This window comes from Spinacia oleracea, chromosome 3, assembly GCF_020520425.1.
Source record: "Spinacia oleracea cultivar Varoflay chromosome 3, BTI_SOV_V1, whole genome shotgun sequence".
Taxonomy (NCBI): domain Eukaryota; kingdom Viridiplantae; phylum Streptophyta; class Magnoliopsida; order Caryophyllales; family Amaranthaceae; genus Spinacia; species Spinacia oleracea.
This window is the reverse complement of record NC_079489.1, coordinates 30,495,506-30,508,738: the sequence shown is the minus strand read 5'-3', so window position 1 is coordinate 30,508,738 and position 13,233 is coordinate 30,495,506. Positions and strand designations below refer to the sequence as shown.

The 13,233-nt window shown below is 37.0% G+C and overlaps 1 protein-coding gene across 2 annotated transcripts; it reads left to right on the top strand.

The window, feature by feature from the left end:
* The first annotated feature begins 698 nt into the window (after positions 1 to 698).
* On the top strand, positions 699 to 13,233 carry LOC110805974 (probable feruloyl esterase A). Of its 2 annotated transcripts, XM_022011607.2 has the most exons (11): positions 699 to 856; positions 944 to 1,013; positions 1,177 to 1,256; positions 2,307 to 2,372; positions 2,490 to 2,537; positions 2,678 to 2,745; positions 7,891 to 7,963; positions 8,075 to 8,236; positions 9,666 to 9,860; positions 10,569 to 10,657; positions 12,747 to 13,233. In XM_022011607.2, exons 1-11 carry the CDS (start codon positions 854 to 856, stop codon positions 12,958 to 12,960), a joined length of 1,068 nt encoding a protein of 355 aa, XP_021867299.1. In that variant the 5' UTR covers positions 699 to 853; the 3' UTR covers positions 12,961 to 13,233. The 2 variants fall into 2 exon arrangements, with proteins under 2 accessions (XP_021867299.1, XP_021867300.1); XM_022011608.2 differs by lacking the exon at positions 699 to 856 and having other exon boundaries at positions 869 to 1,013.

Below are 13,233 nucleotides of genomic sequence, written 5' to 3'. Positions count from 1 at the left end.
AGATATATTGCTTTATTCTTGGGATGGCGGTGTAGATGTATGTGTTGACTTGATTGGGTCTTCCCCTATGACGCAATTTGGGTTGTCAGACTTCGTTCTGGGTCGGGTTGTGGCGGTTGCAGCGCAGCGGAAGCGGGATAAGTATGCGGCACGTTGTAGGGCTTTGGGTTACAGTTTCTTTCCTTTTTCCTTCTCTTCTTTTGGAGAATTAGAGAAATGGGCTGTTTCGTTGCTGAAGGGGGTCCAGACGTACTCCAGGGCTCAAGACATTGGGGCATGGGCAGCTGCCCACATTTTCAGCAGGATCGGGTTCGCCATAGCTAGAGGAGTGGGGGCCCAGATTGTATCTCGGCTCCCCTCCAACTTCTTGTAGTTTACTTGATCTTTGTAACTTGTTAAGCTTGTAACGTTTTGGTGGTTTCCCATAATAATAATAATAATAATAATAATAATAATAATAATAATAATCTGGTCTGATCTGATCTGAACTTATTTTTTCTGATCTGATCTGATCTGATCTGGTCTGGTCTGATCTGATCTGATCTGATTAAATTTGAAATAAGTAATAAGGTCATGAAATAAGGTGAACTAAACAGGGCCTAAGTCTCTTTCGTATTATCGTCAATTTACTTAAGCTGTGTTTACGGAGTATTTTTCCTAACAAGAATTTTAGAATATATCCATGAACCCTGAAGCGTATTTTATAAAGTCAATGATTCATGACAACAAAACTTTATCCTAAAGATATAACAACAAGAACACGTCAAACCTACCAAAAAAAATAAAAAATAAAAAATAAAATCAAAAAGAATAATTCTTCCATCATTGAAGTTTTAAATTCGTTGAACTTTTAATGGTGAGTGTAATTTATTTTGCCCTAATTTTTGAATTGATTACTTGATCGAACTTTTAATTTTGAAGAATTGTTGTTTGAGGCTCGCAGATTATGGAGCGAAGTAAATTGTTAACGCTTTTGCTCTTGTTAGGTTTAATTGGCGTTTCTTTTAGTATAGGTAATTCACGAATCATCTTGGATTTCTTTTGCTTGTTTCAGGAACTTTTTGCATACTTTTTTTTGTTAATTTAGTTTTTTGTATGAACTATTGTTGCTGGAATTTGTTAATTTTGGTTTGGAGTAGGATTCAAAGTTCTGATCAGGTTTCTTTTTGTCCACAGAGCTCAAGCCCGAACATGGTGTTCATTTTCCGGTTTACAATCACACGCTTGCCAAAATTTTGGTTGAATACAATGCTGCAGTAAGTATTCGATGCAGTTGTATTGACATTGTTGTTTGTTGTTGTGGTGGGATTAAGTGCAGTTTCTTGCTGATATTTTTTTGCTCCGTTTCAATGCAGTTTTAATTACATGTATCTTGTTTATACTTCATAATTGAGGCTTTGAATTGTTTTTGTGTTAGTGATGCGTGACCAAGCATGGATCTGCCTTGATTAGTTTCTTTGTCCATGTGTTTTAGCTAGCATGTTTTCACCACTCGAGTGGGTTTTTCTAATTATGAAAAGCAACTCCTAAGCAAGGTAGGAACCAAAATGCATGAAAAGAAATTCCTGTCTATATCATGAGCTAAAACCCTGAAAGGTCCACTCAAGTGAATGGTAACAACGTGCTAGCTAGAAACATGAACACCAAAACTAATCAAGGAAGATCCATGCTTGCTCACGCATTAGTTAAAATTGGTTCCAAATTAGGGTATTAGAATTTGTAAACTAGTTAAGAAGGCGTGGATAGGTTGTTCAGAAAGTTATTCGTACCCTGATAGAGAAGTAGATATTATATACTTCATTACTCCAACAGTGTTTCTCGATTATGCTGCGAAGCATCTGCGTGAGTAAATTTTTGTATTTAGACCACTTTTGTCGAGATATGTTTATTTCATCTACTGAAGAAGAGTCACGTTGGCAACATTTCAGTTTTGGATTACGGAAAGGAGGTAATGAAATGTCTTCCGGACTTATTTTACTAAATGTTGCTAAGAGTATGTAAGTGGCAAAAAAAATCATTTACAATTGTAGTGGTAAGGTTGTGTATATCTATTGATTACTTAGAGTTGACTGCCCTTCGCTGATGTTTTTACATGGTTTTGTTTTATTATTCTCTAGAATCATGTTCTTCATTTGAGTGTTGCGTGCATTGTCATGCTTTGCTTATATTATGTTTTTTCTTAAGCGGTGTCGGAATTGAGAACTGATTCTTATGATCGAGTTGACGTGGAACTGTCGGCATAATGTTGTTGAGGTAGCATTTTCAGGCTGATATATGACCTGACTCTAATTTTCTGATCTACACAGGTTTATGAGTCAGACTTGACTGAACTATTTACCTGGACATGCTCACGATGTAATGGAATGACAAAGGTTCTTGGCTTTCTATCACTAAATTTCTCTTTTCATATGTTTTCTTTTGTCTAAATGGCTCTAGCTGTTATTAAGATATGTATATATCTGAATGAGATTGCGTTTCTTTGTTAATAGGGTTTTGAGATCATAGAGCTTATTGTTGATGTCCAGCACTGCTTGCAGGTGTGTATATCACATTTTTTCTAGTATGCTGCACCTCCAGTTCCCCCCCCCCCCGCGCCCCCCCCCCCCCCTCTTATGCATCACAGAACTTTAATCAGTTGTGAACGTCTCTCTAATAGCATTTATACTGTCTATTGCAGGCGTACGTTGGGTTTGCTAAGGATCTGAATGCCATTATTGTTGCATTTAGGGGAACCCAGGAGCACAGGTTTACATTTTCGTTTCCTTTTGTACTTGTTCTTACTTTCTTTTGTACTTTCCTTTTCTATTTTTTGAGAGCATTTTTTTTTGGAACTTATTTGTTATTGGTTTATTAATAAGTAGATTGCTATGCTATCCAGCAGACTGGTGGATTAAAAGCAAGTTTCACAGATTTGCGTTCTATAGACTAGCATTTCTTTCAACAAAATTTTCTCAACAGCTAATCATTTACTGTTAAAATGCAACTAGCAATTCTTGTATATGCTCCCAGGAGTTTTGGTTGGGCCCCAGTGATTGGTGTTTATGTTAGAAGGTGTTACAAACCTAAGATTGTCTTATTTATGAACCCAGTATAGCTTGTTTTCAAGTTTAGCAGGCCGTAGTATTTATTTGCTGCCTTTGTCTTTTTCGAATCAAAGCCACTTTCTTCCCCTCTTTTGTCTGCATTTGATGACCTCTTGCTCTGGCTCCTTGATGCCTAGAAAAATTCATTACAGTTTCACGACCTTTTCTACCGGACAAAAGTAAGTCTTATCCCTTGAACTGGTAATCCAACAGGACCGAAATTGTTGCTTTCTCAAAATGAATTTTAATTGTATATTTTAATCCTTTGTCTGCGACACTTCCTGCGCCATTCACCACTGCTTCTCTAGTATCTACTCAGTCCCACGTGCTTGTAGCCATTGTCTATTGAGTGTAATGAAATGTAGCAGGATCGTTGTTAGTGGTTATTGGCTTGGTATATGCAGATTTGGCTATGAGATGTAGGAACCATTGATGGGCACAGAGCATCTTCATTGTAGTTTCTTGAGATTGTTCTGATGGATTTGGAAATATTTCTACACTCTTGAATATAAGTAACTGCAATAATGGGCCGTCGCAAGTAACTCTCAATGTCTTGTTCATGCTCAGAGAGGCTGTGAGACTAATCTGTGAAGGGATATGGCTCAAAGTCTGGCAGCGACAGTCACAGCTGTAGTAGTCAGTGAGGGTTGCATGTCTCCAGATTGGTAGAGCTCCCGTTTCATTTGGTGTTTTGGGTAGCCTAAGCTCTATATGATAGTATGCAAATATTCCATCGGACATTGAGCAGTGCTTGTGGAAGCTCGATGATGCCTATAACTAGGGAAGTAATGTTGTCCGTTCCAGAAGGTTAAATGGATTATACTGTTGATTTTGGTGGTTCTTACCCATCCTATTCTTAATTCTTTGATACCATTTTTTCCTCATCGCAGAAGTTCTGATTATTGACCAAAGATCCCTGCTTTATGGGTGGGATATCTTTCATTGGAGTGTTGGACTGAAGGTTGTCCACTTTTTTCCCTTATCTTATGATAATTGGCATCCAGCAATCATGATCAGTTTGAGTATGTTAATGACATTTAGGTGCCTAAAACACTTTGGGTTGTGTGAGTTTGCCAAATAATTAGTGCGCCATTGCAGTTGTTTCTGATTCTAGTCAGAAGGTGAAGACCGTCATCGACGTCATGTATGTATCTATGACTAAGTGGGTTTATTAACCTGATAGAATCTTGATTAGCTGCAACTTTCCAACCTGAGATGAGAAACTAGACGCTTAACATCTCGTCTAGCAATTTATTTTATTTTATTGAATAAGAGGGGCCGTGGTTCCTGGATGATAGTGGTACCACAAAGAATTTCAAGGAAGTTTTTTCTCCAAAAAGAGAGAGAACAAGAAAACCTTGGCTTTACTGAAAGTTTGCATGTTTTTATAGACCAATCGTGAAACAGAAAGGGGTTGTGTTTATAGAGTAGCTGTTATATACAGATTAGATTTTCTTTAGTGAAATACAAGGTGGTTTATAAAAACAAATGTGCACTGTCCTAGCTTGGTCGTCTAGGAGGGTGCTTGGGATTGAGACAATAGATTTATTGTGTTGATTTTATTTTCACCATTACTCTGGATAAAATCCATAACCAGGTCTAAGAGCTTTGTGACTCATAATCTCTTTCCATAAAGTATGACTGCACGAGTCCTATTAGCTGTAAGTCTGTAACATATCAACTGATCATGATGAACGAAACATTTTTGAAATTACAGAGGCAATAGGGTAATCCTTAATCGTGAAGATAAATTTTCATTGTGTTCTTGGGTGGCATTTGTTTTAGCATACTGAATTAGGTCATAGCTGAGTAGTCCATCTGTGAGTCCTTAATCAGTTTAAAGTCTTTTAACTTGTCAAGTTCAAGTTATGATCTATGATATAGTTTTAGAAGTTTAACACATTAGTCATCAATTCATCATCCTTGATCGTGTATGTAAGAAGATCAATTATTTTCTCGTAGCATAAGTAAACAGTTCATTTTTCAGTTGGACATTATCAAGGACAACCTCTCCTTTATGCCTTCTCTGTCAAACAAGGTTGTGCAATAAGGTTGTCCAGGCCACAAAGAATATCTTAGCCTAGCAATATACATCTTGGAAATTATTTTGTATATTGTCTTACACAAGCTATTAGGCATTGGCATATAGTCTTAAGTATGTGGGGCTAGAGAGTTGTATTACTCGTTCTCAATATTTTATTGGGAGATTTGTGAAAAATAATCCAAGCTTTTGGGGTATCTTCCCTATACAGTGTCTGACGTGTTGGTAACCGGATTAATAAGTTAACTAGTTTTTTATGCACGCAACGCATCTTGTAATTTAAACATGCACACACAATAATACTTAATTGTTTTTTTTATACAGTAGTATTTAATAATTACTTCTTTCTCCCTTTATTGATATTTTTTTCATAGTTTCAATATTTTGTTATTTTGATAAATATCTTTTATATTGATTTTCATCTATGTTGTAATATAAAATTTTAAAGGGTATAATAGGCAGTCACTTTTTAGACGCCGCCTCAGGCGTTCAGAGATATAACACGTGTCTCACTCTAGTTGGTCTAAATTCATTAATTTTAATTTTAATTTTTTTATTTAAAAAATTCTTTCTTTTCTCCTCTCCCATGGACAACCCATGGCTTTCATTCTCTCTCCTCTCATCTTCCATGGCAACCTCCCCTTCCTTGCTGCCTCCTCTCTCCTCTGAAATCCCACCACCAGCCACCACTTTTCCCGCCTCCGAAATCTCACCACCAGCGTGCCTCTTTCTCCCTCCTCTGAAATCCACAACCAGCGCATCATTTTCTCTCTCCTATTACATCCTCTTTGATTTGTTAGCCATGGAAGCCATTGATTTGTCAATAGATTAAAGGTGTAGACAAAGGGAGCAAAGAGAGGAAGAAGAGTAGTGAAGGAAGAGAGTGAGACAGAGAGTAGAGAAACAAGGAGGTTTCCATGGAGGTGAGCGAAAAGGGTGGTGAGGGGAGGAGAGAGAACTGAGTAGTATGGACTATGGAGGTTGGGTGTGGCTAGGGTTTGGTCAGCGGCGATGGGTGTGGCTGGGTTATATTCTCCGGTGATCAGCGGGCACCTCCTTCCTCCTCCCTATGCTCAACCCGATTCTCCACCAACCGCCGTAGACGGAGTTTGGTGGAAGCTTCTCTCTCTTCTTTCTCTCTGTCTCTTGCCTCCTCTACCTTATTCTCTCTTTCATTAGGTTGTTACAGGTATTGCGTGGGGTGGCTGTTGGGTGTTGATGTTGTTGAATGAGGTGGTTCTGGTGTGTGAGAGAGATGATGGTGGTTGGTGTTGAAGGAGGGCAGCAGTCGTGGATGGCTGTGGAGGTTAGAGATAAGGAGGTTGGCTTAAATGGGTTTGGCAAGGTGGGCAGCAGGAGCTAAGGAGGAGGAGAGAAAAAAATGCGGTCGAAGGGGTCAGTATGGAGGCCGAGGAGAGAGAAAATGCTGGTGGGGGAGGAGGAGATGGGTTCTTTTTATAATTAAAACTAAGCAACATAGATCAATTAGGGAGCTACATGCAACTTAAAAAAAAATAAAAAATCTGACCTGCTATTAAGGTTGTAGGTAAAGTGGACTATTTAGGAATGATACCCCTCAAAACTTGGGAATTAATCAGATGTGGTACTTTTAGAAGACTGTGCAAAGGTTGGATTTTCTTTTACAAATTTTCCTATTTTTGTTTCAACAGTCTTCACAGCAGCGGGTAGACCAGCAGAATTGATTCGCATAATATGTTGAATAAATCTGCATACAAACCTTGCCTGCCCGGTGCATTGTCATTTACAACGTTCAAAGTTTGCTGGCTTCATTTCCCTCGAAATATCTCTATACACAATTTTTTTTTTGCTGACGATAGCAGTTTCTGGCTGCAACTGGGTGAATGTCAACTGTTTGAAATTCATGACTCATTTTTCCCATTTAGCTATAAATTATTAACAATTTTTTTTTTTTAATTGAATGTCACCAGGACTAGGGAGTTTGATCTGATCAGTGCTATAGATGAATTTTTTAATTCTGTGTTGTGCTCTTGTACCCATGAGATGTTGGAAGTTTTTGTTGTTAGAATTAGAACTACTATCTTGTGAAAACTATGCTCATGAATATTGTTAAAGCTCCTCAATATCATTTCACTTTTACAAATCATCCAAATATACTTTTTTGCTTAGGCAAGTGAATATGAAAATTGATTCATTCAGTGGCTGATCAGTCTGACTTGTTCCTTAACTTATTTGGCTAACCATATTTACTCTAGTATGACGGGTATTTCGTTTGCATCTGATTCACCGTTTCCTTTAATAGCTTGATATTTTAGTTGATTTGCATCATGGTATAATTTGTAGCACAGGTCTGCCAATATACCAGTTGCTCAGACTGGGAGTACTTTAGGATTTCAATTTCAACCTCTTCATAGTGCTGCTTCTACTTCACATTCTGTAGATCTCAATCTCTTCTGCTGATTTTTTTTCTCTTATTCTAATAGGTCTTTAGCCAGTCATTTGTCTTCAGTTTTGATAGTTCTATGCTGTCAATGAATGCTTGATAATCTCTCGTCTCCGCTTCTGAAATGCGTGAACCATTCTCTCTGCTCTTGATAGTTTATAGAGAATAAGAATATTCAAATCACAATCGCCACTAATCAACAGATCTGCCATATTTCTGTCCCTTAATGTCATCTTCTTATAGATTTTGTTTTTGTTTTTCTTTATAAGGGTTGAAAATTGTAACATGTCTAATCGTCTTTAGTTTCAACACCTACTTGCTTATTATTTGACCTTTGTGTTCAGCATACAAAATTGGGTTGAGGATCTGTACTGGAAACAGCTTGATTTGAATTACCCTGACACGCCTGATGCAATGGTATGTGTCCTAGAACTGTTCTGTTCACCATCTTAAGGATCACTGTTGTGCATATTGCCAGTGTTGATTTTGAAAGACTTGACAGTTCTCCTTTCTGATTAAATCCTTCAGGTACACCATGGATTCTATAATGCTTATCATAACACCACACTGCGTCCTGGAGTCTTGGATGCTGTTAAACGAGCAAAAAAATTCTTTGGAGAAATTGACCTTATTGTGATAGGACATTCAATGGGTGGGGCTATGGCTGCCATTTGTGCACTTGACCTCACGGTAATCATTGATGGATTCTTTCTATCATCAAGTGTAATTTCAACTGCTTCAGGGATAATATCTTTAGTTATGTGTGTAGTGTACTGTCTGCTTGAAAAGGGAGCTTAAGATCCATGTCACCATATGCTATGCTCCTTCATGTCCTGTTTGCTGATCTATTTTTTTGTGTCTTTGTGGAGATTTTTGGCCATGTAAGCTTGGAAGGTCTGTTCAACAGTATACTTGGATAATATGCTCGTTTGAGCTGCATTGCCTTTTTAGCTAATATATACTCCCTCTAATCCTCTATACCCTTTTATTTTTAACAATAGGGTTTTGAACAGATATTAAGGCTACAAGAAAGTTGGGGCATGTCATGTGATACTTGGAATATGAAATATGAATCAGTGGGGGGACCTGGCTTTCTTTTGGATTTTGGAGAGAAAAAAACCCCCCTTTGATATTTGTGTCATAAGGGAAATTTAGGGAATGAAACAGATGTATTTTGAACCCAAGAAAGAAATATAAAATCATTGTGGTAATATCAAGGGGTGGAGGGAGTAGTTCATTATTCTTAGGTTTATATTCAGGCGAGAGCCCTTTGATAAATCCACTACATTTTTCAGACTGGTACTGATTTCTCATTTTACTTACAGTTGATGTTCTTTTTCTTTTTCACCTTACTATCATAAATGATCATGCCTTCTGTTATTTTTCGGCTAATATGGACTTATGGAGTATCATTCTTAAAATTTGAAATTGTGTACCACAATAAAGAGTCAATGGAATTATAAAAACGAAATAAAGAGTCAATGGAACTGTGAAAGCATCATTTCCGTGTACCCAATTGAACAAACTTCCTAACATCGGGTTTACATGTACTCCCTCCGTATTTATTTAAGAGATACACTTGGCCGGGCACGAGTATTAAGAAGAAGAATTGAATGAAATAAAGTAATAAAACAAGTGGGGTTGGGTAGATATTTTAATAAGTAAAACAAGTGGGGTACTGGGGACCATCTCATTTTAGGGGGGGAGGGGGTGGGGTGTAGTTCTGAAATTATTTGTTTAATAGGGTGGTGGGACATAAGATATATTAGATAGATTATTTAATTAAATGGTGGGGTTGATAAGTTACTAAAAATGGCAAGTGTATCTCTTAAATAAATACGGCCGGAAAAGGCAAGTTTATCCCTTAAATAAATACAGAGGGAGTACTATATAGCGTATTGATATCTATGGTTGTGTGGTGGACACAAGGTGGTCTCCCCTCCCCCTTCCCGTGGGGCATAGTAAAGGATTTTTACTGACTTTGTTTTTGTGTTTTAAAGTCTATATTTCAGTTTTCTATGAGGCTGTTTGATGTTGCTGTTGTCCCCGATCTTCCCGTTTACTTTGTCTTGGTATACTTTCCATCACATGATGTATGGAAAAAAACTTGTATTTTCAGGTACATCATGGCATAAAAAATATTCAGGTTACAACCTTTGGGCAACCACGGATTGGAAATGCAGCTTTTGCCTCTTACTATAGCCAATTTGTCCCTAATACGATTCGTGTCACTCATGAGCATGATATGGTGCCTCATTTGCCTCCATATTATCGTTATTTCAGTCAAAAGACATATCATCATTTCCCTAGAGAGGTATGATTAAATTTAACTTCTGGAAGTCCTACTGGTGCATGCACGTATGATCAGTCTCTAACCCCTTCCCTGATTCATTTAATTTGGACATCTGCATTGCCAATCTGAGAGGGAAGTAGTTGAATTGTTCCTTTTTTTTAGGAAAGAATTAAATTTTATGAGGAAAGAATTAAATTTTATGTGTATGTTGTGTAGTGTAAGTGTGTAGTTGCTGAATGCTTCTTGCACGTTGAATTTTTTTGAGATTTGAAACAGTTATTTTACAAAACCTTAACCTGTACTCATCATTTGTCTTTGCTTTACTTCCCATTCCTTTGAACCTCAACCTGTAGCTGGTTGTACAGACCTGCACCAATCATTTACAATTGTTGACTGTTCCTGTCACCCCACATGCTGTTGTTGGAGGTACCTTTGTTGTTTTGGGTAATATCTCTCCACTGTGTTCATAGTAATAGTTGGATTCTTGGCTTTGTGCTGAGCTCCATTGCGTTCCTCATTCGATTGAAGAGTTTTCGAGTTCTTAGTCATTTGTGTTATCAACCATCCCCAGGGCTCTAAGTTGAAGCAACTTGCTCTTGAGTCTTGGGGTGAACTTATATTATCTTTCAGGTCGTCGGCAAAATTGGCCGTTTATCACTAGCCTGAACAGAACCTTTGTTGTCTTGCTCGTTGTTAATCCCGTAACTAATTATCCTACTCAAATTGCAGGTGTGGTTGTATAATATCGGATATGGAAGTTTAATTTACCCTGTTGAGAAGATTTGTGATTGTTCTGGTGAAGATCCATCTTGTAGCAGGTAAGTAGCACAACATCATTGGCATCTTTTGTTTTATTAATCGGAAACTTTGTTGAATGTGAAATAATGAATTTCCTAGCAAGATTGCTATACATTCTAGACACGTGTGGCTCAAGATTTACCCACTATATAGGAAACTAGTCAGTTAAGGTATTTTCACAATTTGTTATTATGAATTTGAACTTCTAGTCAACAGGAACTCCCTTAATCAATCCGTTCTCCTCACTCCTATTTTGATTAAGATTAAAGCTTATCCATCACTCAAGTAAGAGAAAGAAACCCAAAAGAGGGCCTTGACAGTTTCTGGAAGCACCGAACTTGCTCCTATGCTTGTCATTGATGAATGGCAAAAGAAAATTGTATAAATGGGAAACATCCCTGTCCAGTGTTGACACCTTTTCCTTCGATGATATCCACAAATTTCAGAAAATTTTATGCCAGGCCCTTTCTTGACCATTAAGCATGGAGATGATAATGTTCTATTAGTACTTTGAAGCACTTGAAAACTATTCAATCATACTTATGGTCATATATCACAAATTCCTTCCAAGTCCACTTGAACAAACAGAAACTCTTCTCTCCCCTCTTCAACTTTACTGTAAAAACTTCTCTCTTTTAATGGCCACCATCTTCACCAACCCCTCAATTTCCAAAATAGTAGCAGATGATAACAAATATACGATCTTGATTGTCGACAAATATAATTACAAACTTGAAACTATAGATCCACCGTTAAACCCATTAATTGTTATTCATGGTAAGTATTTGAAGTACTTTGCAAACTGGATTTTATGTCGCCTCATCGTTCTCCTTTATAATTCCGCTTATAAGCTTTATTCCTTTAATTCAAATCCTTTTCAGTTGATTTGCCACTACAATCATTCCTTTCATTTAAAAGAAAGCTTAGTGTGTTAATGGCGAAAATCCAATTGATTGGTGGATCTATTATGTTGGGAGGAAAGACATGAAACACGTTAGGAGCGAAGAAAAGAATGATAAGTGGTGGTGGTGGTTTGATGGAGGAAATGGTGGACTGGTTGTATGATGAAGGAAATGGAAAGTGCAGAATAAACAACGGGCCAAAAAAGAATCTTGTTTTGAAAACAATGGGCAAATTCAATTTGATTTTTTTATTGAAATTGGTGTGGGAGGTTGTGAAGTTGACGATGATGGCGGATTTTCTTGGAGATGATACTTAGGAATGTCTTGGAGGTGTTTGGTTGTGATTTGTGAAGTTGACGATGGTATGATGGATGATGATGCATGCAAAAATTAGTAGATTTGTTAAATAATATAAAAAGAAATCATAATAGTATGTTGATGAAGGTGGGATGAAAGAGAAAGGATTTGATCAGAGTTTTTTTTTTTTTTAATTATTAGTATCTTTTTTTAAAACACTTAATTATTAGTATCATGGTCTTGTAATATGAAGTTTTATTTAAGTTTTTACTAAATTAAATAGGAGTATTCAAGTTTCAATAAATTAGTTTAAAAGTCTAGAAATTTATAATTTGCCCAAACAGTGTAGAATTGTTTCTATTTCTTAAAAGCAATTCTAAAATTTTGGGCCAAACAATTCTATTTCTCACAAGTGTTTCTCTAGAAACATTTTCCATATAACTACTTTTGAGAAATAGAAATTGTTTTCTAGAAGGTTGGCCAATCAGACCCTTAGGTTTGTTTGACTCTAAATTAACACCCGGTTTTCTGAAGTCCGTTTGACCGAGCTGAATCATATAAGAAAATCTATGGCCCAACCTATTACATAATAGTTTTTTTTGGGTAGGACAAGAAAGCTAATGCTGGAATTAAACGCCCAAATTGGTGGGGAGAAGAAAGGAAAGCAAAACATGAAAACTAGAAAAAAAAATAGGGAATAGACAAAGTGGTGGTCTGGTGGACAAATATAGCTTCCTGTTAGTAGTAAAACTTGAGCCATGTCTAACTACATCTAGGAGTACAATTATATTGGTGGATGTTATTTGGTGTTTTAAAAAAGATCCAAAGTTATGATTTGAAGCTAAAATATCTTTTAACTTGGAATGTTATATGGTCTAATTTTTATTTTGTGAGCCTTTTCATCTTTCAGGTCAGTAATGGGAAATAGCGTATTGGATCATCTGGTTTATTACGGAGTTAATTTACAGGCTGAGTCTTGGAATTCATGTAGAATTGTGTCTGGTCCTCATCTTTCAAGGTACACAACCGCAGATAACACTGGAAATATTATCTTGAGCAAGGATCCTGGTTCTATTCTTCACCTTGTAAATGCAGTGTCAGGCGATGGGGCAAGTGCATCGTAAAATGTCTATGAATTTGAGTACACCTGTATCTTAGCTTTAGAAGAATGGATCCAATCCTTGTATGTTGTGAAAGGTGTATGGTGGCACGGGGGTTGGATATTTGGATGTGTATATTGCTTGCTTCGGATGTATGTAGGGAAATATCCATGACTAATGTAAATAAACACACTGCTAGATAACATGTAAATTAAAATGTAAATTAACATTTCGTACACCTTCTCCATGTATTTGTACATTGGAAGTTCAGGATATATATACCATACGTTAGTATGA